The sequence below is a fragment of the Pelodiscus sinensis genome, chromosome 1 (genome assembly GCF_049634645.1).
Source record: "Pelodiscus sinensis isolate JC-2024 chromosome 1, ASM4963464v1, whole genome shotgun sequence".
Lineage (NCBI taxonomy): Eukaryota > Metazoa > Chordata > Testudines > Trionychidae > Pelodiscus > Pelodiscus sinensis.
The window spans coordinates 115,605,447-115,631,746 of NC_134711.1; the positions used below are offsets into that span (position 1 = coordinate 115,605,447).

General features: G+C 39.3%; 1 protein-coding gene across 1 annotated transcript in view; it reads left to right on the forward strand.

The window, feature by feature from the left end:
• The first annotated feature begins 10,282 nt into the window (after positions 1 to 10,282).
• Positions 10,283 to 26,300, forward strand: part of LOC102458991 (solute carrier organic anion transporter family member 1B3) — a 35,185-nt gene continuing 19,167 nt past the window's right edge. Inside the window, exons 1-7 of the mRNA XM_006121284.4 lie at positions 10,283 to 10,437; positions 15,761 to 15,910; positions 18,529 to 18,670; positions 18,759 to 18,891; positions 22,199 to 22,323; positions 23,253 to 23,399; positions 26,046 to 26,144. Coding sequence (XP_006121346.2) covers positions 15,785 to 15,910; positions 18,529 to 18,670; positions 18,759 to 18,891; positions 22,199 to 22,323; positions 23,253 to 23,399; positions 26,046 to 26,144 — 772 coding nt within the window. The 5' untranslated portion in view covers positions 10,283 to 10,437; positions 15,761 to 15,784. The remainder of the gene's footprint in view (positions 10,438 to 15,760; positions 15,911 to 18,528; positions 18,671 to 18,758; positions 18,892 to 22,198; positions 22,324 to 23,252; positions 23,400 to 26,045; positions 26,145 to 26,300) is intronic.

Consider the following 26,300-nt stretch of genomic DNA (forward strand, 5'->3'; position numbering starts at 1 on the left):
ACCCCTTCTGTAAAAATTGATTCAGTGCCCAGTCCTTGGGTGCAGGAGAACAGACACAAAAGTCAGGATCCAGATTTCCACAGCTATGATTTTAGAAATAAAAGAAATCCTAGCCATTGTTACTAGATAGGGAGGGTAAAATTGTCTTCAATTTTGCAGAAAAGACAATGTATCAAATAAATGTCTGGCTTGTGTTTGGGAGAAGCATGTACTCCAAGCTCAGAATGGTAAAGAAATGCTTTCTATTCCGATAGTAGTTAACAGTTGCTGTTTATCATCTTGTAAAACTAAACATTTGCACGACTATATAACTTGTACCCAAGACTTTTCAAAGAATTGACTGAGGAGCTCTCTAAGCCATACTTAACAAATCTTGGAATTCTGGAGGATTTGGGGGGTGAGGGAGGATGGATAGAGAGCTAATGCTGTGTGTTTTATTTTTCATAAAATCATGCTGGCTGGTATTAATTATGCTGGATCAGCTTTTCTATGATTTTGTCTGCAGTCAACCTCAAAGGTAGGGAGGGGGGGTGGATTCTGGAGTGGGCTAGGGGACAGGTCATTTGCCTGGGGAGTGCAGGGAGATGGGCACAAGCCCCCCTCCACCTACCCAGGCAGCTGCTGGACAGCTAACACCAATTGCCCCAGGATGGAGCTGGCTCTGGCATTAGGAAGGCAGCATAAGGGATCCTCTAAAACTAGTCAGGTGGGATGGCTTCTGGAGTGGATTAGGGAATAGGGGAGTAACCTGGGGAGCTCAGGATTGGGGGCTTGAGTCCCCCACCCACCCTGATAGCAGCCAGACAGTCCACACAGGCTGCCCCAGGGATGGAGCTGGCTGTGATTATAAAAAAACAACCCAGAACTATACAAAATCAATCCCGCACACATTACATAGAATAAATTTCACTAACTGAAGAACTTCAAAAAGTAATTGTAAATAGGCAATAAACATTTCATGGGCCATATCTAGTGGGGTTCTGCTGGAATCTGGTCTTGGGTCATTATTCTACATTATATTTTCTTCCAGATAGTTGTTAAAAATAGTTGCAGGTAGAGTTTGTACATGCTCTAAAAATGGGCAGTGTACTAAATAATTGACAGGTGAGCTCTATGGAGTGATGAAGATTGTTGAGTAATCTTGGCTTATGTGAATAATGTGCATATTAACAAACCTAAAAGCAATGGCTAGGAACCAAAAATATAGCTCTCACTTATAGGATGGGGAGACTGTACTATGGAAAACAGTGTCTCAGAGAACAACTCAGCTGTCATGGTCAATAATCATCTGACCATGATCTCACAGCATGATGTGGTGATCTGGAGAGCCATTGCAATCCATGGATACATAAATAGAGGAATATTGAGTAAAAGTAAGGAGGAATTATCACTGTAAATGTCATTAGTAAGACCATTACTGAAATACTGTGTAAAGTTCTGGTATCTGCACTCTTTAAAGGATATTTGCACATTAAAAAGGGTTTAGAAAAGAACTAAAAGAATTATTCCAGATCTGGAAAATCTTCCAGACAGTGAAACACTAAAGAAGCTCAATCTATTTAGTTCATCAAAGAGAAGGTTAAGGGGCAACTTGATCATGACCTCTAAATACCAAGTGGAGTGAAGATTTCTGACAGTCAAAGGATATTTAATCCATCAGACAGAAGTATGGCAAGATCCAGTGCCTGGAAGATAAGGCTGAACAAATTTGAACAAGAAATAAGACACACAATTTAAAAAAATAATTATTTTTATAGCATGGATAATTAGCATTGGAATAACTTACTTAGGGATGTGGTAGATTCATCATCTCCTGATGTCTTTAAATCAAGACTACATGTCTTCATTCAAGATATTTTTAAAAACGACAAGTGGTCCTGTGGTACCTTAGAGACTAACCAAAATATATAGAATCATGGGCTTTCATACGCAAACCCACTTCATTAGATGAAATGGAGACTTGTAGTTCTAGTTGAAATTATAGGTTTGATAAAGGAATCATTAGTGAAATTATAGGAACTGTTTTATGCATGAGGTCAGACTACATAATAATCTCTAGATATTACCCAAGACATTTTGAAGTCAATTGGAGTTTTACTATTCACTTCAATGGGGCTAGGAATTCACACTCTGAATCTACTATGCTATGATGACATGTCTTGAACTTTAAATAAAACCCTAAAAATGAGTAGTTATGTAGTACTTTAGAGACTAACAAATATAGAGTATCATGAGCTTACATGGGCACAACCTACTTTGTCAGTGAGCGGAGCAAAAGGGACAGAACCCCCAAATTTAAAGCAGAAAAAGAAGGGGAAATTCTGTCTATTATAGTGCTCATGCTAAATGAGGCTACTAGAGTGGGCTGTAAGTGTCCCATAGTTAGCTTTTTTTAATGTCATTTGAGTGTTGACTATAGTGGTCCACCCTGTTTTCTTTGTTTCTGATAGAGGAGGTATCTGAGCCTCTAGCTATCATCTTTGGAAAATCATGGGAGACAGGAAAGATTCCAGAAGACTGGAAAAGGGCAAATATAGTGCCCATCTATAAAAAGGGAAATAAGAACAACCCAGGAAACTACAGTTTAACTTCTGTGCCAGGGAAGATAATGGAGCAAGTAATTAAGGAAATCATCTGTAAACACTTGGAAGGTGGCAAGGTGATAGGGAACAGCCAGCATGGATTTGTAAACAACAAATCATGTCAAACAAATCTGATAGCTTTCTTTAATAGGATAACGAGTCTTGTGGATAAGGGAGAAGTGGTGGATGTGGTATACCTAGACTTTAGTAAGGTGTTTGATACAGTCTCGCATGATATTCTTATTAACAAACTAGGTAAATACAACTTAGATGGGGCTACTATAAGGTGGGCGCATAACTGGCTGGATAACCGTACTCAGAGAGTAGTTATTAATGGTTCACAATCCTGCTGGAAAGGCATAACAAGTGGGGTTTCACAGGGGTCTGTTTTGGGACTGGCTCTGTTCAATATCTTCATCAACGATTTAGATATTGGTATAGAAAGTACGCTTATTAAGTTTGCAGGTGATACCAAGCTGGGAGGGATTGCGAGTAATCTGGAGGATAGGGTCATAATTCAAAATGACCTGGACAAATTGGAGAAATGATCTGAGATAAATAGGATGAAGTTTAATAAAGACAAATGCAAAGTTCTCCACTTAAGAAGAAACAATCAGTTTCACACATACAGAATGGGAAGCGACGGTCTGGGAAGGAGTATGGCAGAAAGGAATCTAGGGGTTATAGTGGACCACAAGTTAAATATGAGTCAGCAGTGTGATGCTGTTGCAAAGAAAGCAAACATGATTCTGGGATGTATTAACAGGTGTGTGGAGAGTAAGTCACGAGAAGTCATTCTTCAGCTCTACTCTGTGCTGGTTAGGCCTCAGTTGGAGTATTGTGTCCAGTTCTGGGCACCGCATTTCAAGAAAGATGTGGAGAAATTGGAGAGGGTCCAGAGAAGAGCAACAAGAATGATTAAAGGTCTGGAGAACATGACCTATGAGGAAAGGCTGAGGGAATTGGGTTTGTTTAGTTTAGAAAAGAGAAGATTGAGGGGGGACATGATAGCAGTTTTCAGGTATCTAAAAGGGTGTCATAAGGAGGAGGGAGAAAACTTGTACATCTTGGCCTCTGAGGATAGAACAAGAAGCAATGGGCTTAAACTGCAGCAAGGGAGGTTTAGGTTGGACATTAGGAAAAAGTTCCTAACTGTCAGGGTGGTCAAACACTGGACTCGATGACCTCTTGAGGTCCCTTCCAGACCTAATATTCTATGATTCTAAATGCCTAACGAGGCAGTCACTGGAATGCAGTGTTAGGTAATGCACCCAAATAACTGCAGCATGATATAGGTTACTGAAATGAACATAGAATCATATTGTGGAGAATGCTCTTCATTGTTTAACATTTTCTTGCTTCTATGTTATCCATTTTCTGAGTCTATTTCTGACACTCAGTTTCTAACATTAAGAGCATCAACCAGCCAATATAGATGGAGAAAATTTGACTTCCCTGTATGAGTTAACTTTCTGGGCTCAATGGATACTTTGTTTAAGGATTAGTGGCCGGAGAATAAAAATGGCTTCAAAACAGATCTGCTTAGTTCAGTGTTTTCTTATTGCCTGACTGCAGAGGACTATTGCTAAGCTACTGGTTACCAACAACTATGGGTAGCTACTTCTACTGGTAGGAGTCTGCTGCCACCTTCTGGTTGGAGGATTTTGCAAAAAGCTACTGCTATAAAGGTAACGAGTAGTCCTGTAGCACCTTGTTATTGTTTCTAAAGTTACAGACTAACACGGCTATCCCTCTGAAACTTTTAAACATGCTTTAAAGGTGACTTTGTGTGGCTTTAGCTCATGCTGCTGGTATAATCAGCCATTGCTACAATCGCAGTTTTAAGATGATGGTGATCTTATCAGATGCCAATCACTTCCCTTCACCTATGTAAAGTCTAATTTTGTAGGAGGATTGGGGTGAGGTGAAAGACCAAGTCATATTTTCTTTCAAGGGTGGGAAACACATAATATTTGATTATAACATAGCACTTTTCCTTTCCCTTTTTTATTAATAACACTGCTCTACAGCCAAAATGCTTCTGAAATAAATGTAGTCAAACTTTACTAATTCTGGGCCACTGAGAACGAAAATTATGCTTAAAATGGTTGATTGGCTCTAGTTTTCAAGATATGCTTTTGGGTCAGTATATACGACCCTTGACTTGCGAATGGCGGATAAGTGAGTTATAAAGGGAAGGGATCTCAATTTAAACCATCTTTGACTGGATCTATGAATAAATCTATGACTGGGTTTGAACAGTACTTGCTTTTCAGGCAAAACAATGAATGATGCAATCTGAAGCTGGTATTGCGTCATACATGATATGAATTGCATCATGTTATTCCTAGAAGTCATGGATGTTTTGCTGCATAATCACAATGTTTTGCCATCAATTCCAGTTGGTCATGCAGTCCATATGAAGGAAACTTATGACAACATGAAACAACTTTTGAGGTGCATAAACTATGACCAACATCAGTGGCAGCTTTGTGGCGATTTTAAGGTTGTTGCTCTCTTGCTTGATCTGCAGACTGGATACACAAAGTACTGCTGTTTTCTCTGCGAATGGGATAGTCGTGCAAGAGATTCCCACTACATCAAGATAGATTGGCCACTCTGACAGTCATTGGAGCCTGGGAGGAAAAGTGTTCAGCTTGTTGAATCAAGGAAGATTTTGTTACCACCCTTACACATCAAGCTGGGTCTGATGAAGAACTTGGTCAAGGCCATGGACAAAACACAAGCAGCTTTCAAGTACCTCTGTGGAAAATTTCCAAGGTTAAGTGAAGCTAAGATAAAGGAAGGTGTCTTTGTTGGTCCTCAGATTCGTGAACTTCTTTAAGATGATGCATTTGACCATGCACTGCGTGGCAAGGAAAAGACGGCATGGAAAGGTTCCCAGTTAGTGGCAATAAATTTTCTTGGAAACAACAAGGCAGACAACTACAGGTTGTTGGTGGGAAAACCTCCTCAAGGCATACAAAAGCCTTCGTTGCAACATGTCACTAAAGATACATTTTTTGCACTCCCATCTAGATTTTTTTCCACCGAACTGCGGAGCAGTGAGTGACGAACACGGCGAGCGATTTCACCGGGACATTGCAACAATGGAGAAATGCTATCAGGGCAAATGGAGCCCATCAATGCTTGCAGACTATTGCTGGACAGTGACAAGAGATGCTCCATTTAATGAATACAAGAGACAAGCCAAGAAGCGCCAAGTAGACACTGAATAGGACTAAACTATGTACATAATAGTTTTTTGCCTTTTGTTTCATAATAAATTTTATTTATATAACCCTTTTGCTGATTTTTAAAGTGTTACATAAACAGGACAGGTGAAATATTATCATGTAAAGCAACCATAAACACATGAAAAGACCTAGGTTTACAATTTATGATTAAAACTCTACTATCTGCACAATATACATAGACGTAAAATGTAAAATCTTAAATATGTTGGAAACAGTAGCCAATCAGTTGTTTTAATTGTCATATTTGAATTCAGCACATCAAAATACATAATAAATAGCACATTTTATCTCTGAAGCAGACGGCTTCTAAAAAATTGTAGACCAGTGTAATGGGTCATTCTCAAGACTTCTACCTTAGATAGGCCACTCCAAGCCTGGATGCTTAGAGAGACACTCTGGACTTAGATAAGAGAATAAAATGTAAGTAACTTAGTGTTACAATAAGAAATGTCATGAGTTCCCCTAGCCATGTATAAATTAGAAGAAAGGAATTCATTGTTTTCCTTTCCATTTCAGAACAAACGATAGACTGTTAATGTACAGAGGCCTGGGCACTTCTGAGACCAATTGCTTTGAAAACATTTATTTAATATGAGGAAACCAATCATCTTTGTAGAGATGTTAAAACCTTAACTGTTTAAACAATAGCTCTTAACCAGTTAATAATTTTAACTTGGAGCCTGTTGCCCAGCACTGCCACGGCCAAATATGTGAGGTCCCACCATGGCTGTGAGATCCCGCTACTAGTCCTGGTTCAGCCATGAGGTCCCACTACCCGGTGCCTCCTGGGTTAGTGTTGCTATGGCCAGTGCAGTTGGCCACCACCGGTGTTTGCCAGCAAGGGCTGGTTAACCAGTAAACACACCAGTCAGCTTCATGCTTAACAGTATGCTTACCAGTTAACCATTTAACATCCCTTACTCTTTCTCCTTCTCAGAGTACATCTAGACTGGTGGGTTTTTCCAGGATACCAGAGGTATCTGGGGAAAAACTCCGTCACATCCAGGGAAAGCATTTGCTCTTTCGCTTTTTTTTGCGGAAGAGCAAATACGCTCTTTTGAGGAGCCCTGTATACGTTGTTCTGCAAGGAATAAGGGCTCCTCCAAAAGAAGAGGCTTTTCCTCTAGACAGGGCCAAATGGCGGAAAAGCCTTTTCCAGAAAAGCAATCGGAAAAAGCTACATAGATTGAGACCTAGACTCAGAGAAACAAAAATCTAACACAGAGAAAAATATTCCAATTGGTTCCTCTAGATTGCCTTTCTGTTCACACCAGGAGAAACTCTTTCCTCTACCAGATGTAAAGAGGTATCAAATCTTCTAGACTGCTTAAGAGAGCCAGCTGCTTTATAGAAAACATGCAGAAACTGGAAGGTTGATCCCTCATGCCCAGATGTGAACATCAGCATCAACATGTGGAGAAGGACCACCCCTTGGAAAAGACAATGAAACTGTATCTCCACCAAACTCATGAATGAGGACCCTTTGCATGTGTGTAGGCAGGACCCGCTCTAGGTTTTTTGCTGCCCCAAGCAAAAAATTTTTGGCCACTCCCCCCTTCTTTGGCCTGCTGCTGAAGGATAAGCACTGAGGAGGAAAGCTCCCCTTTCACCTTGTGGCTCTTTGACTCCCACCACGCCCTCTGGCCAAACCCAGCCTATGTCCTGTCTCCCCTCCACACACATCCCCATCCATACACATTCCGACCCTCCCCCAGGCCACTCACTCACCGAACCCAGTTTCCACCTTCTCTTCCCCCCCCCCCAGGAAAAACCTGACCGAACCCAGTGCCCTCCCCCCACTTCTCTTCCCCACCTAATCCACCCTGCACCCTCTCTCCCCCCACAGCAAAACTCAATCCCCCCCACACACCAGCCCCAGTCCACTCCCCTCTTCCACCTCCCCCCACTGACTGAACTCCATCTCCTTTCCCTCTCCCCTCGTGTCCCCTCCCCACAGCACGCGCTTATTTTAAGAGGAATAAGGGATCTTTCGGAAAAGTCTTTATTTTCCAAAAGATCCAAGTCTAGACTGGCGCTTTTTTCTGGCAAAGCTCCGAGCTGGAAAAAAGCGGCAGCTGTGTTTATGCAAATGAAGCGGGGGGGATTTAAATCCTCGCTTCATTTGCAATTGTGATGTGTCTAATTTGCATCCTTTTTACGGAAAAGGGATGCAGTCTAGACATAGCCAGGCAGAAGAGGTGGATGATTCTTTTTTTCAACAAAATCATCCAAAGCACAGGATTTGCTGGTGATGGGGGACTTCAACTATCCAGACATATATTGGGAAACTAACACAGCAGGGCACAGATTATCCTATACATTCTTGGACTGCAGTGGAGACCATTTTTTATTTCAGAAGGTTGAGAGCTACTGGTGGGGAAGCTGGTCTAGATTTGATTTTAATAAAGAGGGAGGAACTGGTTAAAAAATTGAAAGTGGAAGGCAGCTTGGATGAAAGTGTTCATGATTCTAAGGAACAGTAGAAGGGAGAACAGCAAAATAGACAATGGATTTCAGGAAGGCAAATTTTAATAAACTCAGAGAGCTGGAAGGTAAGATTCTATGGGAAGCAACACTAAGGCTATGTTTTACAGGATCTTGCGCAAAAGGGTGTTTTTTGTTTTTGTTTTTTTTGCGAAAAATGGCCCCATCTACACTGCGTTTTTTTCTGCAAAAACCTCTTCCGCAAAAAGGATCGGATGAGACTATGCAAATGAGACCACAAGAAATGCTAATGAGTGTTTCATTTGCATTTCCTCTTCCGCAAAAATGATGCAGTCAAGACGTAGCCTTATAAGAGGAAAAACAACTGAAGAGAGTTGGCAGTTTTTCATATGGACCTTATTAAGGGCCCAAAAGCAAACTATACCACTGCACAGGAAAAATAGGAAGTATGGTAAGAGACCACCTTGGCTTAACCAGGAGATCTTACATGATCTAAATATCAAAAAGGAGTTGTATAAAAAGTGGAAACTAATCAAATTACAAAGGATGAATACAAGCAAACAACGCAAGTATGCAGGGTCAAGATTAGAAAGGCAAAGGCACAAAATGAACTCAGTCTTGCTAGAGACATAAAAGGTAACAAGAAGACTTTCTGCAAATATATGAGAAGCAAGAGGAAGACCAAGGACAGGGTAGGCCCATTGCTCAATGAAGAGGGAAAAACAATAACAGGAAACTTGGAAATGGCAGAGGTGCTTGATGACTTCTTTGTTTCAGTTTGTCAAGAAGATTGATGGTGATGCCTCACATAGTGAATGCTAGTGGAAATGGGGCAGGTTTAGAAGTTAAAATAAAAAAAGAACGTTAAAAATTACTTAAGAAAGTTAGATGTCTGCAAGTCACCAGGGCCTGAAGAAATGCATCCTAGAATACTCAATGAGCTGATAGAGAAGATATCTGAGCCTTAGCTATCATCTTTGAAAAATCATGGAAGTTGGGAGAGATTCCAGAAACTGGAAAAGGGCAAATAGAGTGCTCTTCTATAAGGGAAATAAGAATAACCCAGGAAACTACAGACCAGTCAGTTTGATTTCCATGCCAGGAAAGATAATGGAGCAGATAATTAAGGAATTCATCTGCAAACATCTGGAAGAAAACAAGGTGACAGGGGACAGCCAGCATGGATTTGTAAAAAACAAATCATGTCAAAACAATCTGATAGCTTTCTTTGATAGGATATCAAGCCTTGTGGATAAGGGAGAACTGGTGGATGTGGTACACCTAAACTTTAGTAAAGCATTTGATACAGTCTTGCATGGCCTTTTTATCAATAAACTAGGGAAATACAACTCAGATTTATTTGGGCAAAAGCTTACATGGGCAAAACCCCACTTCATCAGATGCATCTGACAAAGTGATGTTTTACCCATGGAAGCTTATACCCAAATACATCTTGTTAGTTTTTAATGTGCTACAGAACTTCTCTCTGTTTTTGCACAGCTTTCCCTCTAATACTCTTCACGTGAGTATTGGTTTTTTGTCCTTGTACCTAGCAATGTAAATTTTACCCTCTTATATTCCTTGACTGGAGATAATAGGACCCCGAGGACCTGATATCAACATGAATCAGGAAAATAAATCTATCTAGATCTAGAAAGTCAGTTAAATAAAATAACCAAAAAAACACATTCTATGATATCAGAGTGCGCCAGAAAGAAGTAACATTCAGAATCTTAGTCTTTGAAAATAAATTCAAATGTTTGCCGCCTTTGCTTTTTCCTTTTTATAGTATTAAGATTGGGTCATCTATTATGTAAAGCCAAGAGCAGAACTCCTCTGTCTCAGGAAAATGGGAGCTTCACAAAACAGTTACAAATGCAGCATGCCATTCTGAAACTATTCTACCCATATGATATTTTAATCTTGTAGTATGCAGGTATTTGGGGCATAGAGAAAGAGGATGGAACTGGTCAGAGACGGAGGATTAAAGCAATGTATCTAAACTGTAGTTTCTATTTGCCTAGTAAAATGATCATGCTGGAAAGTTAATGAGTAGTCTGATAAAGATCAGAACCGTTTTAAGGAGAGGATCCAGTTCTTTTCAACAGTTTGAGTGATGGGATAGCTGCTGCTGTGTTGGATACATAATCTAGGTAGGCACTTTTTAAATATTACTTATACTTTCATTTGAATTTCAGATTAGCCATGTAAGGTGAATCTGTGCAAAATACCCTTTGAGTAAATACAATGTTAGCCATTCAACTATTGGCATATACTGGTTGAAGCTAATTAGTATTACCATGGCATTGGTGGTATATCTAATGCTACATTGCACCTATGAAGGCCAATCACCTTCACACAGTAAAAAAATTACAATTTAGAGATGACCACTGTATGTAGGCATACTTGATATGAAGATACTTTTCTAGTTTATATATATATATATAAATAAATAAAATTTGGGAGAGAGTATACTACTGGAATTAAAAAGTCCTTTATATAAGTATTGATATATAGAAGATACAGCTATCACTAGATATTTCATGAGTAAAGCAAGTACCTGCTGTATAATACTTGCAATAATATTTTTATTGCTTATTTCTGCATATTTTTGGAAGTTGTGACTTTAAAAAGGATTTTTTTTCATTTGTTATAATGTATTCAGAAATTGATAAGAATATTAGTTTAGCTCCTCAGCAGGGGTAACTTGATATAGTTTCTTTAAGTTCTCGACAGTCCCTGGCTCATTGCATTTCATATGGTAGTTTGTTGCATGCTGGTACTGCCTTTTAAAAAAGATTCAAATAGAAAAGTTAGCCAAAACAGAGTATATAAGGTTTTGTTGTTTGGAACTGTAAGTTTTCTTTTGACATTTTGGTATTTTTTCTTCCTGTTAATTTGTAACTACTGTAGTATCTTGATCTTCGTAAACTAATTACATGTTATCAGGATAAAATGTTTGATGCTTTTCTTATCCATTCTGATTTAATGTAAACAGAAATGGGAAGTCAAACTGAATTTCTGAATAAACAATGAGCAGTCCTATGGCATCTTCAAGTCGGAAGCTCGCCACCTAGTAAATGTTAGTCTCTAAGGTGCCACAGGACTGCTCATGTTTTACTGTGACAGATGAACACAGCTACCCCTCAGAATTTCTGAATGGTTTTGTAGTATTACATGTAATTCAAATCCCATGCAGAGAGGTCACATATGGTTTCCCACTTATGTCTAGGTCCTCAAAGTATGGCTTATGTGATTCAGAAGCTTTGGGCTGGCCCTCTGTTCCATGGTGAATTTCATCCTGTGGATATGACTTGCCAGGTGCTGAGTATCTAATGTGATGAGGTGAAAGCTCTCAACTTGAACTGTAGTGAATAGCCCCTATGGGTTAGACCCAGGATCTTACACTGTACACTGAGAACTCCTCCTCTAGATGCACTTGTTGAACACAAGAATAAGCTCTTTACATTTTCTTACTTTATGGTCACAAATGACACCTGCTGTCTGTCAGGTCCCCACACAGATGCAATGGGTACTGAATCTATAGACACAGATCTGTGAAAAACAGTGAGAACATCACTGGAGCACCTTCTGTAGCACCAGCAGCAGAGGTGTTATCTATTCTTGGCCAAAAGTAGCTACCCTGGCTTCCTTACTGTGGTTTTTCTCAAAATTCTTCAGAGCATCATGGGCTCTTGAGGATACCATCACTGACATGTTCAGCTACAATAAGCCAGATATCTCCATTGCTCCTAAAAATCTTCCCAGCAGCCTTTCCTCTTCCTCCCATTGGACTAGGTAGTGGATTCACTGAAGCTGCTACAGCAGCTGCAGTGGTGCACCTGCACCACAGCAAAATTTTAAGTGTAGAAAAGCCTTCATGCTTGATGCTAAACCTTTCAAAGGAGTGGGAGTTTTTTCATTGGCATGAATGGAAGACTTATCAAACCAATAGTCATTTTTGAAAACTTTATACAGAGTCCTTTGGGCTATGACACAGGGCAGAGATACTTGCAAATGCTATTGGATTTCCCCCAAAGGAGGGAAGGTTTAGCCAACTTTTACAAATCTGTTCCAGCTGCACTGTTGGAATTGTTTACCACTACACTTTTTTTTTTTGCTTTCATCCTCAACTCTCAAGGGTACCAGGAAAGGTGAGGCAAATTGATTTTGGCACTGTATGTTTTATTTATTTGTTTATTTTTGCGATTTGTCTTGGAACAGTTAGTTCTAATACTTCAGACTCCTTTCTCTATTAAAAAAAAAAGCTCTTCTGAACTTGTTTGTCTTAATGGATTCACTAGTTCATGGAATTCGGTGACTGTACACAGGAGTTCTTTAGTGGACCCAATTACAGGTCAGGTTCTTGTTCTATATCGTATTTGGAGTAGTATATGCTAGCACATGTTTTCTTTCCTTAAATAAGGTTTATGATTTGCAACTACATATGACTCTCACTAATTTTTCTGGGATACAATAGTCTCATAAGAGTTGTTGTTATTCACCTGGCTCTGAAACATACAATACTACAGAGAACACAAAATGGAATGTGTGCACTGTATCTCAATAAAAACAAATGCAACCTAATCCACCTAAGTCATCTTGAATCAACAATAAGCAATTCTATCGGGACGGGGGGAAATCTTGCCCTCTCCTCCAAAGCTGCAGTGTGTTCAGTGATCCACATGATTCTATGAACAGGTAGTGGAAGGAGTAAGAACATGTCTGCAGAATGCTGTTTTTAAGGATTTCCTGCACATCAGCACAGAATGGGGCTTTGGAGATAGCTGGGCGAGGGGAAGATCATATGAATTGCCAAGCAGGTCCTTGACCTCTTAGATCTGCTGGCCATTCCTCTGTAAATGAGGTGTGTGGGTGTGCACGCATGTGCACAGTTGCTGTAGTGATTGCTAAAGCCAAGAGGCTTGGAAGATAGATTCTTTCCTCCCAGTCACAACAGAATTTCCCAGCTCAAATTCTAGTTACTCAGACTGTACACTGGGGATAGAAATTTCTACTCCTGCGTTTTAGTCCCAGCGACAATTCTGAACCACTAATGACCCAAGAAGCTCTGGGTGCCAGTTGGCAGAGGACTATATAGGGACAGAGGGATCCCTAGGATCCACCAAAAGAATGTCACATAAGGTCTCTAATGAAAACCTGTGTCAGACAAGTCAGCATAACCATTATGAGATGCATTTAGGAAGAATAAGTGAGGACTTATGTATCCACACTAGAAATGATTCTCTAAGTCTGTCGTTAAAAACAGCTCACTCAAAAGTAGACTATCTTGAGACATCTGGGGGGAGGGATAGCTCAGTGGTTTGAGCATTGGCCTCATAAACCCAGGGTTGTGAGTTCAATCCTTGTGGAGGCCATCTGGGGAAAAAATTTGTCAGGGATGGTACTTGGTCCTGCTGTGAGGGCAGGGGACTGGACTCAATTTAATAACCTTTCAAGGTCCCTTCCAGTTCTAGGAGACAGGCAATCTCCATTAATTTAATCCTCTCAAGAAAGACCTTGGAAGACACTTCTCTCCAAGAGCAGGAAGTGGCAATATGCGTGTATTATACATCATACAATAGAAGTCTATTGGCATTCTTAAGTCAAGAGCTGGAGAAGATGTAAGGAGAAGACTGAGAGGAGGTAGTAAACATAGGGGACTACCTTGAGGAAAATTTCAAAAGTCTGTAGTAAACATAGGGGACTACCTTGAGGAAAATTTCAAAAGTCTGTTTTGGTATCTACGAAGGTACAAGAAGCACCCTGATACCCTTTGCCTAGAAAGTAAGTTGACAATGAGTTTGCTTAGTGAAAAGGGGATCTGACAGGTTTGGTTGAAAATGCTGGAGAGAATTTTGGTGAGAGAAAGTTCTTTAGAAAGGAAGATAACTTGTTAATTAGGTTTGGGCTTGAGAATATATGTAAGGGTGGTGATTTATATGTCACCATTTGTTTCCATCTTTTTTGCTGGTTTTTATTTGAATCTCTATTTCTTCAAAATAAATTTCCCTTTGTTTTAATCACTGAAGTCAAGTGCTGTGAGCATTACAGGAGCAGTGGGGAGGGGTCTAAAGCAAACCTGCTAAACTGTTCCTTTGGGAACAGAGGGTTTGAGATTTCTGTGGGTATCCAGTGATCAGGAGCTGTCTACCACAGGAGGACACTTTGAAGGGCCTTGGAGGGCTGGGGTTAATCTGCTGTTAACATGCAAGACAACGACTGCACTGGTGTAGCCCAGAGGAGAGCATACGATGAGTGACAAGCTGGCTGTGTTAGGGAGCTAATGTCCAGGTGTCATTACTCTAGAGGGAGGTGGTAACAATATGATTCTGTCCTGGTTGTCCTGGGAAGCATTGTTATACCTTCTATGAAGGAATATTTCCTTTAGTAAGCAACTGATTTTTTTAATGTGGTTCCTTATTATTCTATGACATGAAATAGATGGAGTAAGTCCCCTTCCCAAATTAATGTGAACTCTGGAGTTGGCTATTTTTGGTATACAAGGAAGACCGGATCAGGCCCACTGCATGTTGTTCCTGGACTTTTGCAATCTTGGTTATTTACATTCCAGCAAAGAATATACCAAGTCTTGTGCTGCATTGTGGACAGATATCTCAGAATTCCAAGAACCTATCTGTCTTTGACCTTACGTGAAATCCATAGTCACTTTCTCTTTTATCAGATACAATGTTTCCGAAAACATGCCAATTGTTGAGTGTTTGCCATGATTAGTCCTTTTCTGGCTAAAGTAACAGGTAGCCAGACACTTAAAAACTGCTTCTAGTCTGATGGCTTTCACTTTTGCCATGAGTTTCAAAAGGCCTCCTTAAAACACTCTTATTCTAAGTTTTCTTTTCCCTATATGGATTTAATTGTCAGTGCTCCCAGTACTTTTTGTTATATATAATCAAGTTGCTTTTCTCTTGTGAGAGCACTGCTCTGGTTCTTATTTACAAAGCTCTCACTTATTCCTTTGTTGTTTTTATCCTCCCCATCTCTTTGTTTTCCTATTTACATCTCCTCCTCCACTTTCACAGTGATCATTTTTGAGGCCCAGGACGTAAATAAAACCTAACTTGCTATGTTCTTTATTTTGTGATATTCATTCAGTCTCCCAGCTCGCATCCTTCATTTAGTTCTTTAAATGTGCAGTCACATTTTTGTAAGCAGTCACTAATGTTGATTGCTCACTGCGTGCCAGAATTTTAGTGTTACTGAGGACCTGAAGAATCAATCTACAGGGATATCATCTTCAGAGTATCAGCTTTAGTGGCAAATGCAGATTTTCAGTACATCTAAAAATTAGGTGCGAGCTATCTCTATTTGGAAACAATTAGTGACCACTTGTGAAAATATTAGCCATGGTAATGTAACTTTTTACATGAACGTTAATTACAGATTTCCAATTCAATATTTCTGTGGAAGAAGCCCTGAATGTATTTTAATTTTCTCATGTTTTCTTATACAAAACAGATAATCAATTCAAGATAAGACACCATGACAGTGGAAACTGATTCAAATGTTAACTCAAATCTGGAAATGGAATCTACCCAGCCTTTGGAACATGGAGCAATCAAACAAGTACCAGTCAAAAAGAGAACTTCCTGTTGCACTGGACTGAAGGTTCAGTAGATTACTTTCAATTATTATTTGTTAACCATTGGTGATATGTGTGGTGTTCTTCAAAGTACATAAGCAGGCATGGTTCTTGTCCCCTCTAATTTTGTCATCCAATTAACAAAGAATACTAGAAGTTTATTTTAAAATATATACAAGACAATAATAAATAAAGAAATCATATTTAGGTCTTTTGTAGAATTTATCATCAGTAAATCTCGGTGTGCTCCATGATGGAGGTTAGCATCTTTATTCCCATTTTACGGAGGTGGAAATTGAAACACAGGGAGAGATGTAATATGCTCTTGGTCATCCAGTAGAGAAATGGCAGAGTCAGGTATTGAACTGGGTTTATTGAGTCCCTGTCCTGATAGGCAAAACTTAAAAAAAAAAAAATAAAACACCACCACCACCACCACACACTCAACGCATTTTACAAAGGAAGTAATTATCCTTATTCTCAATTTACAGTGGAAAAAGTGAGGCACGGGAAGGTGAAGTGACTTGCCCAAGGTCACTCAGAAGAATGGCATAACCAGAAATAGAACCCAGGCCTGCTGAGGCCTAGTCTGATGTGCTGTCTGCTAGACCATGCTGTTACACTTAAATTATTAAATGTCCTGGCCAAATAGGACTAGAAAACTAATGAGAATTTTGCTTTCTTGTTAGAGACATAGTATTTACTGCTTCTGATAGAGCTGGAAGTACCATAAGGTCAGAATTTCTTGCAGTATAATGGTGCATTTTGGGCAAAGGTTAGAATATTTCTTATTTGAGCTGAACCAATTTTTTCACCCCTGTATATTTCCTGTAGTAATTGACCTGGTCTGAAAACTCTCAAATACTGAGATCAACATCACTACTGGCATAACTAGGCACAGCTCCACAGAAATCAGTGAATTTGTCCCACTTATTCCAGTGGAGAGCATAGCACAGAGTATTATAGCAATTAGAATTTAATAAACACAACACCTCTAATGTTACAGTTGGGCACAAATTTTCAGTTACAATGAGAATCCCCTTATCTTTCTGTCAGACTTTGAAGTCAGTTGTGGGTGGGGGGAGGAAAGGTTAAGAACAGTTCAGCTAACTTCTTGCTTGTGTGATGAGGTTTAAAACAGTTCAGCTAACTATTTTTTGTTCATGCTTCTGTGCTTGTTTGCACTTCTTGGCTTTAATTTGTACTAGATGAAAAACTACTGAACTAGTGCCAATAAAAGAAAAATTTGGGGCATGGTAAATATGAAAATTCTTTCATTCGATTTTTTTCAGTAAAATTTCTAGACAAAAACTATTAAGTCAAGCTTTCATGGGTAAAGCACACTTCATCAGATGAAGTGGAGTGGAAGTTACAGAAGTTAGCAGTATATATAAAGAGGAAGTTGTTTTTAGGCAAAACCAGTTTGGCAAAACATAGCATTCAACTCTTTTTAAAAAACATTCTCTTAGGATTGGCTTTACTTATCATCAGTTACAGTAAATAGCATTATAAAGTTCAAATCCCATTTTAATTTGTTCACTTATCTACCATCAGGTTAAACAAGCTATTTTAACTTTTACCCGAAGGGCACCAGGTTTATTTGTTTGGGATTCAGTAAAAAGCTGTAATGTTGAAATACTTGGATAATATTTAAGCACTCCTAGGCTGTCTTGTCATCTTAAGCATGGTTTTATTTGCAACCGAGCCGATACTTAGGAGTTTGTGCACCAAAGTAAAATGTGTACTCAAATGTTCTTGTTTTAAGCCCATAAAAAGTCAAATGTGAACATTTCCTTTGCAAAGAGGTACAACAGAAATATAATCCAAATACTTCAAACTATATCCAAATAGGGATGAGATGGCCCAAGAATCTGTACAAGACCTCCAAAAAGAGGGATATTGTGAAGCTTGTGGCTAAGTCCTGTGTTGTAATGCTGTGACACTACTTCTAACCTGGGGATGGACAAATTGACTTAGAAAAAGTTACAACTAATTGATGCTGAGACTCAATTACCATTTGCAATAATTATAATTTCAGCAATGACCCCTGACCAGAGCTTCTATTTTTGTTAATTATTTGTATTCTAGTAACACTTAGAGGATGTGAGGTTGCTTCTGCACCCAATTGATCTCAGGGTTAGTGCTAGCTGGAAAACTGATAGTAGGCTTCGGTAGGGTAAGCAGTACCCTGATGAGCTTATTGCCATCTGCATATTCTGTAGTCCTTAGCATTTAGGCTCAGAAGCACAAATTCTATTCTGGGGAGCTTTGGATCAGCAAAAGAAAGGAGGCCAAGCTTTCTGAATACTGAAGTTAGCAATGCCACCCTTAAGTATGAAGTTAGTTTGGGATGTCCCATGTATGTAATTTCTGTAGTTCACAATCTCTACCTATTTCCCACTTCAACAATGTGACTGGAATGGTAAGAAAACATTACTGAAACCCCAAGTAGCACTTCTGTCTGAATCAAGGCCTTACATTGTACTAGAAAAATCCCATATTCCCTATTGGAGTTTGATGAGTAAGATTAATGAAATTAAGGTTTAATTGGTGCAGATCGTTCTAAATAGATTAAACTCTCTTGATCTCGATATTATAGTTTGTCGTCCCTTACTTACCACCTTCTGTCTTGATCTTTCCTCAGATGTTTCTTGCTGCTTTGTCATTCAGTTACTTGTGCAAAACATTATCTGGAACAATTATGAAAAGTTCCATCACTCAGATAGAAAGAAGATTTGATATTCCCTCCTCTGTAGCTGGCTTAATTGATGGAAGTTTTGAGATAGGTAATTGGTATTCAATAACATACAGTGAATTATTCAGGGCAAATACAATGAACAGCATCTACTAGTAATGTTTTCTTTGCTTTTTTAGGTAATTTGTTGGTGGTGGCTTTTGTAAGTTATTTTGGAGCCAAATCTCATAGACCAAAAATAATTGCTTTGGGATGTTTTATTATGTCAGCTGGAAGCATTTTAACAGCAATGCCTCATTTCTTCATGGGATAGTAAGTATTCAGTAACGCTAACTTAGGTACCAGAACACTGGGCTTCTATACCAGTTTCTTCATTTGTCAAATGAACACCACTGTGTTTTTAAAGCACTTCAGGGGGTAGCCAAGTTAGTCTGTTACAGAAAAAAACAACAAATGGTCTGGTAGCACTTTCTATAAAGTACTACCAGACCATTTGTTGTTTTTTTCTGTGTTTTTAAAGTTTGGGATTGTCAAAGGGCCTAAGACTGTTGTTATTATTTAGGGCCAATATAAATGGATATAAAAATAAATATATATCAGGCAACTCTACAGATATGGTAGCACATATTAGAACTGGTGGGAATTCCCTCTCCTTTCCTACCCAAGCCAAAATTTTAACTTCTTATGAAAAATGCGAACAACTGAAATGTTTCCATCTTCAGCTATAAATGTATTGGTTTGATTGTTTTGGAGGTTTTTTTGAGGAAAACTTCACATTTTCTGCCAAAAGTAAATACTTTCTATGATGATTTATATTTCCTGAAAAAAAAAATGTTTTCATCAAAAATCAATTTGACAGAAAATTTTTCATCAGCCCTAGTGTGCATCATACTGCTTTTCATGACATTACTACAGATAGCTGTTTAGGGGAAATCATTGGAACTACTGAAGGAGTGAGAGATTGCTCAGCGGAAGGGGGCTAGTAGAAAGTGGCCTTATACAGGGCTGAGCAGAATAATTATGTTCGAACGATATCTGTAACTCGGTATTTTTGCAGTGATGTACATGACCCTGAAGCCATTCCAATGAAGCGCTTAAGCATGTGTGAAACTTGAAGCATGGGAGTTCTCCAATGCAAGTCAATGGGGCTACTCCTATGACTAAAGATACATACGTGCTTCAGGACTTTGCTGTATTAAGACCTTACTCCACAAAGCCAAAAAGATGCATTCTACTCCAAGAGCATTTTAACTACATGGTTCAATGTGGTGGAGTTTCTGCAGCAGCACTAACTCTTCAATAATTGCTCACAGTCATTTGAATGCTGGTTCAATGGAAAAATAGTGAGAGACAAATATGGGAATTCCCTGAAATAAGTTGGGGAGAAAATATCTTACTGAATTAAGTTTGTTTCCTTAAGTCCACTGTATAAAGTGCAAAATATTGTGGTTTAGCATTGTGCATACTCTTTCTAGGGGAAAGATGTGAGTGAGGGGAGAATTCAAATGATTATCCTGAAAATGTGCCAGACAAGAATGGATTTTTGGAACAAATCAGTTCGACCTGGATTTCCTGGGGAAATGCCTATTCTTAATGTAAACTCCCCACCTGTAGTTATACAAAATAACTCTCCCAGAATTCTAAAGCTACGTCTTGAAGGGAGCATCATTATTTGATTTCCTATTACTGAAGATGGGGGCTGAAAGGCCTGCCCTATATAAAAAAAAAACTAGCTGATCTGTCCTGTCTAGGTTCAGGTTCTGAATCTGAAACAGTTATGAAATTGTAACAATGTAACCAATTATAACACTTAGGAAATTATAACCAGTTGCAGATTTTGAAGCACTGACATTTACCAGATCTCTAGTTTGGAGTGGACGGGTGACATCTCTTTTAGAGTCTTTTGTTGTTTTGTTGTGATTTCTCTAATTCCTTCACCTTAAGAATAAAGGTGCTTGTTTAGAAAGAGTTACATTAATTATTGGCAATAAACTTGCCAGAGACTCTGGGTTGAAAGCAAATTGCAATTGCTGACCTTTTAGACAGTTGGGCTTGCTTAGGATATCAGTGTAAATCAGGAATCGGCAGATCAGCCTTAACAGCTTGGACAGGAAGAAGAGGGATGTTGGTCTCAGCCCAAGAGAAGTGAGGACCAATGAGGTGGGTATCTACAGTTTGTGTCCTTGATGGACCATAAGAGGGCATTACAGGTGCAGCTACCCTCAAGGTACAGGATGTTTCAAAAGGATGATTCCTGGGTTGGATAATTTACATTCCCCTCCTGCCATGTATCTCCTAGTAAACTCACTCAACTAAAAGTTCCATCCTGTTTGGCCTGTTGAAGCTCATACCGCCTCCTAGGTTTACATGAGTCCTGTGTCTCTGTTAAAGAAGTTACATACTGTTCCACAGTGCTACATAAACATTTGCATTCTTAATGCAATGAACTGCTAAGTTTCTTAAATTTAATTCAGAAAGGTTTAACTTAATTCAATAAGGTCTGTCTAGAAAATAGCAGGAAATTATTCTCTCTGTCACAATGGATTTATAATTAAAAAAAACCTAAAGAATTATGTTCAGCAGAATATTTTTCTAACTTCTCTGCTGGTCTGCAGAACACTAAGCTTATCGTTTCTATTATTTAATTCAAAGCATATATAAGACTATAGTTACAGAAAATAAGGGTTTGTTCACATGAAGAGTTAGCACATGACAAACTGGGTGTAAATCTACAACACTGCGTGGCCTGCTAGTGTATGTATATTGCCAGTTAGTGTATGGTAGGCTAAAGGACTATATATTTACATTGCAGCTTATCTCCATATAGACCTAAGAGTGGGATTTTCAAAGAGACCTGAGGGTACGTCTAAACTACATCCCTCTTTCGAAAGAGGGATGTTAATTAGACATATCAAAATTGCAAATGAAGCCAGGATTTGAATTTCCCACGATTCATTTGCATAATCGTGTCATGGTGTTCTTTTGAAAAACGCTATTTTGAAAGTGAAACGTGGTCTAGATGTGGTTCTTTTGAAAAGAAAAGCCTTTTTCGAAAGATCCTGTACTCCTTAAAAAATGAGGTTTAAGGGTTATTTCAAAAGAAGGTGGGTTTTTTTTTTCAAATTAACCCTGTCTAGACTGCGTTTTTTCTTTCAAAATAGGGTATTTCGAACAAGCGCCCGGATGCCATTATGCAAATGAAGCATGAGATTTGTAAATTTGCACTTCATTTGCAATTTTGCTTGGCTGCATTTGCATTCCTTTCTCGAAAGAGGAATTCGGTGGAGACATATGTGAGTTAAATGTCCACATTTCTTAGGTTTCTTTTAAGTTAGCCATTTAAAATGTTATACCTAACATATTGTTGCTTTTGATATTTTCTTGCTCACTGTTTTAAACTACCCTCCTCCCCCCCACTTTTTTTTTTTTTTTTTAACTGAAATGACCCTCCGTTTTACTGTTAATACTTTGGGGGAAAGTAACTTGAATGTGGTGCACTTATTTTCTATTCCCCAAAACAGCAGTCACAAAATTCTCTCTGTACTGAGATAAATATACCCCTGTATTTCTCCAACTGTCCAGAAACATTGCCACTAAATATAGTGTTGTATATGTTCAGTTATAAGCATGAAGCAGCATCACATGCAGTGTTTTCAGTCAACTCAACTTCCAGTCTCTCTCCCTGCTCCATGGATCAAAATATAACTGGTGTCAGTGGAACCTTGCTGAAACATCCAAATTCAGGTAAGGAATTGTAACTGTAAATACATCTAAATAAGACAATTTTGTGCTATTATAAACCTTCACCGAAAAGTGCAATTCAACTCTATGTGAAGAACAGCAAAATCCTAACCTCCATTTAGCTTTTATGGAGAGTATTAAGGACATTTCAATGATTCAGAGGCCCCGGAAATTTCACTCAGAACAAGCGAATTTACCAATCCAGAAGTATTTGGACTATTGGGGCCCATTTTTCCCATCCCAGATACAAGTACCCCACAGTGACATTGGGAACCAATTCTCAAAAATAATATGAGAAAAAGTATTTAATGTCACTGTGGGGTTCTTATATCTGGGCCCCAATAGTCCAAATACTTCTGGATTGGTAAGTTCGCTTGTTCTGAGTGAAATTTACAGGGCCTCTTTGGGAACTAATTCTCAAAAATAATATGAGAAAAAGTATTTAAAGAAAATGTAAGGGCCTAATCTGTGTTAGTTACCTGGAAATGTACAGGCACTTCTGTGATCTTCACACACCTCACTAGCCATTTAGAATATAGCTATAGAGAATCTACAGGTGTATGCTGCACCAGAGGAGAAAAATGCCACTGTGGTACTTGTGAGCCAACTGATAGCCTGAATAGCTGATGATGTAAATGAAATGCCCAGAGAGTATGCGTCTCACAATTTCAATCTATTGTTTATTTTTCCTAGATAGTCTTCTCTAACAATACAGATCATTATCCTGACATTACTATCTTGGTAGACGAGCAAAAAGTGTTGCTAAAGAGAGGGGTGATGATTATTGGATTGAATGAGTTTGGAAACCTAGACAGAATCTTAGTTTTTTGTATGAAAAAAAAGTTGAGCAAGATGAGGGTGTGTTAAAGAGTTCTAGCCAGATTCCTGGTTTATTGTTCTACTATAAAGATGGCAATTACTGTTATTTACAGATTGTGTAAAGGAAGCATCATCACCTATGTGGATATATGTCTTACTGGGCAACATGTTACGTGGAATTGGGGAATCACCAATATCACCCCTAGGAATTTCTTACCTTGATGATTTTGCTAAAGAAGAAGATGCTCCTTTATATATAGGTAATCTTAAAAAACTGGAAAGACTGGTGGCTAAGAAACTGTCAAATTTGCTGTAGCTTTACAAGTACAGGCAGTCCCCGACTTACGCGGATCCGACTTATGTCGGATCCGCACTTACGAACGGGGCTGTCTCGTCCCGGGAGGTCGAGGTAGCGGATTTGCCAGAGCAAAGCCTCAGAAACGCGGGGAACCACCACTGAAGCCGCAGCCGTGGGGGGAGTCCCACGCCTCTGAGGCTTTGCCAGAGCAAAGCCTCAGAGGCGCGGCACCCCGCTGCCGCTGCGGCTCTGCTCCCCGTGTCCCTGGTCTGCTGGGGGGGGGGGGAGGCGCAGCTAGTGTGCCCCCCCCGCAGCAGACCAGGCTTTTGTTTTGAACCCTGGAGCAGAGCAGCTGGGGCGCTGCCGATTGGTCCTGCAGCGCCGCTCTGGGCACTACTGGACCAACCCAGCAGCACCCCAGCTGCTCTGCCCCAGGTCCTGATTCAGCCGCTGCTGGTCAGTTTCAGCAGTGGCTGAATCAGGACGCCTGGGGCAGAGCAGCTGGAGTGCTGCTGGGTTGGTCCAGTAGCACCTGGAGCAACCCAGCAGCACCCCAGCTGCTTTGCCCCAGGCGTCCCCAAGTCAGCCGCTGCTGAAACTGACCAGTGCTGACTACAGGAAGCCCCAGGCAGAGTTGCTCTGCCCCAGGCTTCCTGGAATCAGCCACTGATCAGTTTCAGCAGCAGCTGACTTGGGGAAGCTTGGGGTTCTTAAGTTGAATCTGTATGTAAGTCAGAACTGGCGGTCAGTTTCAGCAGCGGCTGAATCTGGACGCCAGTTCCAACTTCCATACAGATTCAACTTAAGAACAAACCTACAGTCCCAATCTTGTACGTAACCCGGGGACTGCCTGTAGGTCATCTATATCTTCTTCTAAAGAGTTCAATATTTTTTAAATAAAATTCTGTCCATTAAACCAGACAAAATATTTTGGATAAAACTTTTTTTTGTCTGATAAATGCAAATTTACATCAACAGAAAATTTTGTGTATTAGTGTTGAATTTGCCAAATGGTTTTAGTCAATCAAAACACAAACAGCCTCGCTCCTAAGAAACCTTAGAAATGCAAATGACAAATCAGACAATAAAAAAAATCAGAAAAAAAAATTTGTGGTGATTTTTTTCTACATGAAATATATCAGCTTTTTAATTCCAAATTACTTTTCATTTCAAAATTTTCTGCACTTTTATTAACAAATTTTTATAAAGTTAAAAAAAATCCCTCAATAATGAACATTTTTCTTCCAGGTTGAACATCACATTTCATTTGACCTAAAATCCTGAAATGAAATTTTGGTGACTTTTTCAGTGGGTTTATTTTTTATCATTTATTTATTTTTATAGGGTTTTTTTTTTAACTTTTGTGGTTTTTTAGGGTTTTTTTTAGTTTAGTTTTGTTTTACCACCTAAACAAAGAATTAGTTATCCTTACCACTCTACTCTCCATTTTGACTGTGATTTTCAAAGGAACCTATATGTGTTAGATGCCTAAGTATGTCCGTTGGATTTTGTTGAAAATTGTAGCCTTCTTTCTTAGTTGATTCCTGCCTTCAAAAGAAAATTGTGAAGTCATATAAATTTCCATGTAATGTTTTTGTCTTAACCCACCAAGCCTAGTTTATTCTACTTGAACTGAGACTTAAATTTGAGTTTTATGTGAGTAGAGTTAATTTGTCTCTTGTCGTCTTGGATGGCCACTAAAAAATTTAAATTAATCAATAAATCATAAATTAATATTCCCAGCGTGATCTTTTTCACCAAAAAGGAGACACACCACTCCCCCTAGGATGCTAGTCTTTGTACTTCCTGGAATACACTGGTTCTAGGCCATGAATAAGAAGAATAGATGGAAAATATGTAGGGCTATAGAATCATAGAATATTAGAACTAGGAGGGACCTTAAGAGGTCAAGTCCAGTCCCCTGCCCTCGCGGCAGGACCAAGCACCATCTAGGTCATCCCTGATAGACGTCTATCCAACCTGCTCTTAGATAGCTCCAGTGATGGACATTCCACAACCTCCCTAGGCAATTTATTCCAGTGTTTAACCACCCTGACAGGCAGTTTTTCCTAATGTCCAACCTAAACCTCCCTTGCTGCAGTTTAAGCCCATTGCTTCTTGTTCTATCCTCAGAGGCCAAGGAGAACAATTTTTCTCCCTCCTCCTTGTAATACCCTTTTAAATACTTGAAAACAACTATCATGTCCCCTCTCAGTCTTCTCCTTTCCAAACTAAACAAGCCCACTTCTTTCAGTCTTCCCTCATAGATCATGTTCTCTAGACCTTGAATCATTCTTGTTGCTCTTCTCTGGACCTTCTCCAATTTCTCCATATCTTTCTTGAAATGTGGCGCACAGAACTGGACAACATACTCCAACTGAGACCTAATCAGTGCAGAGTAGAGCGGAAGAATCGCTTCCTGTGTCTTGCTCACAACGCTGCTATTAAAAGATGAATGAGGAGCTCAGGAGGGCCATGCTGCACTTACAGACATGGGACTGAACCAGGGACCTTCAGTCTAACACTCCCCAATTGAGCTACTTTATACCTATATATATATTTATTTATATGACTAAATTTTTCGGTGTCTACTTCATTATATTTTCAGCATGTTTACACACAATAGCAATGATCGGGCCAATGTTTGGCTACCTGTTGGGATCGCTGTGTGCCAGTTTATATGTGGATATTGGATTTGTGGATCTAGGTAAGGAAAAATGGAGAGCCAATTACATTAAAGTTTTATAAAAATCAATATGGCTAGAGCTTATCTCAGTCTGTGTCTAATATTTGCATGCCTTTCAGTAAATAATAATGATAACAATCTTATAAGTTTGTTTCAAGGAGAGGTGAGCCTAAATTA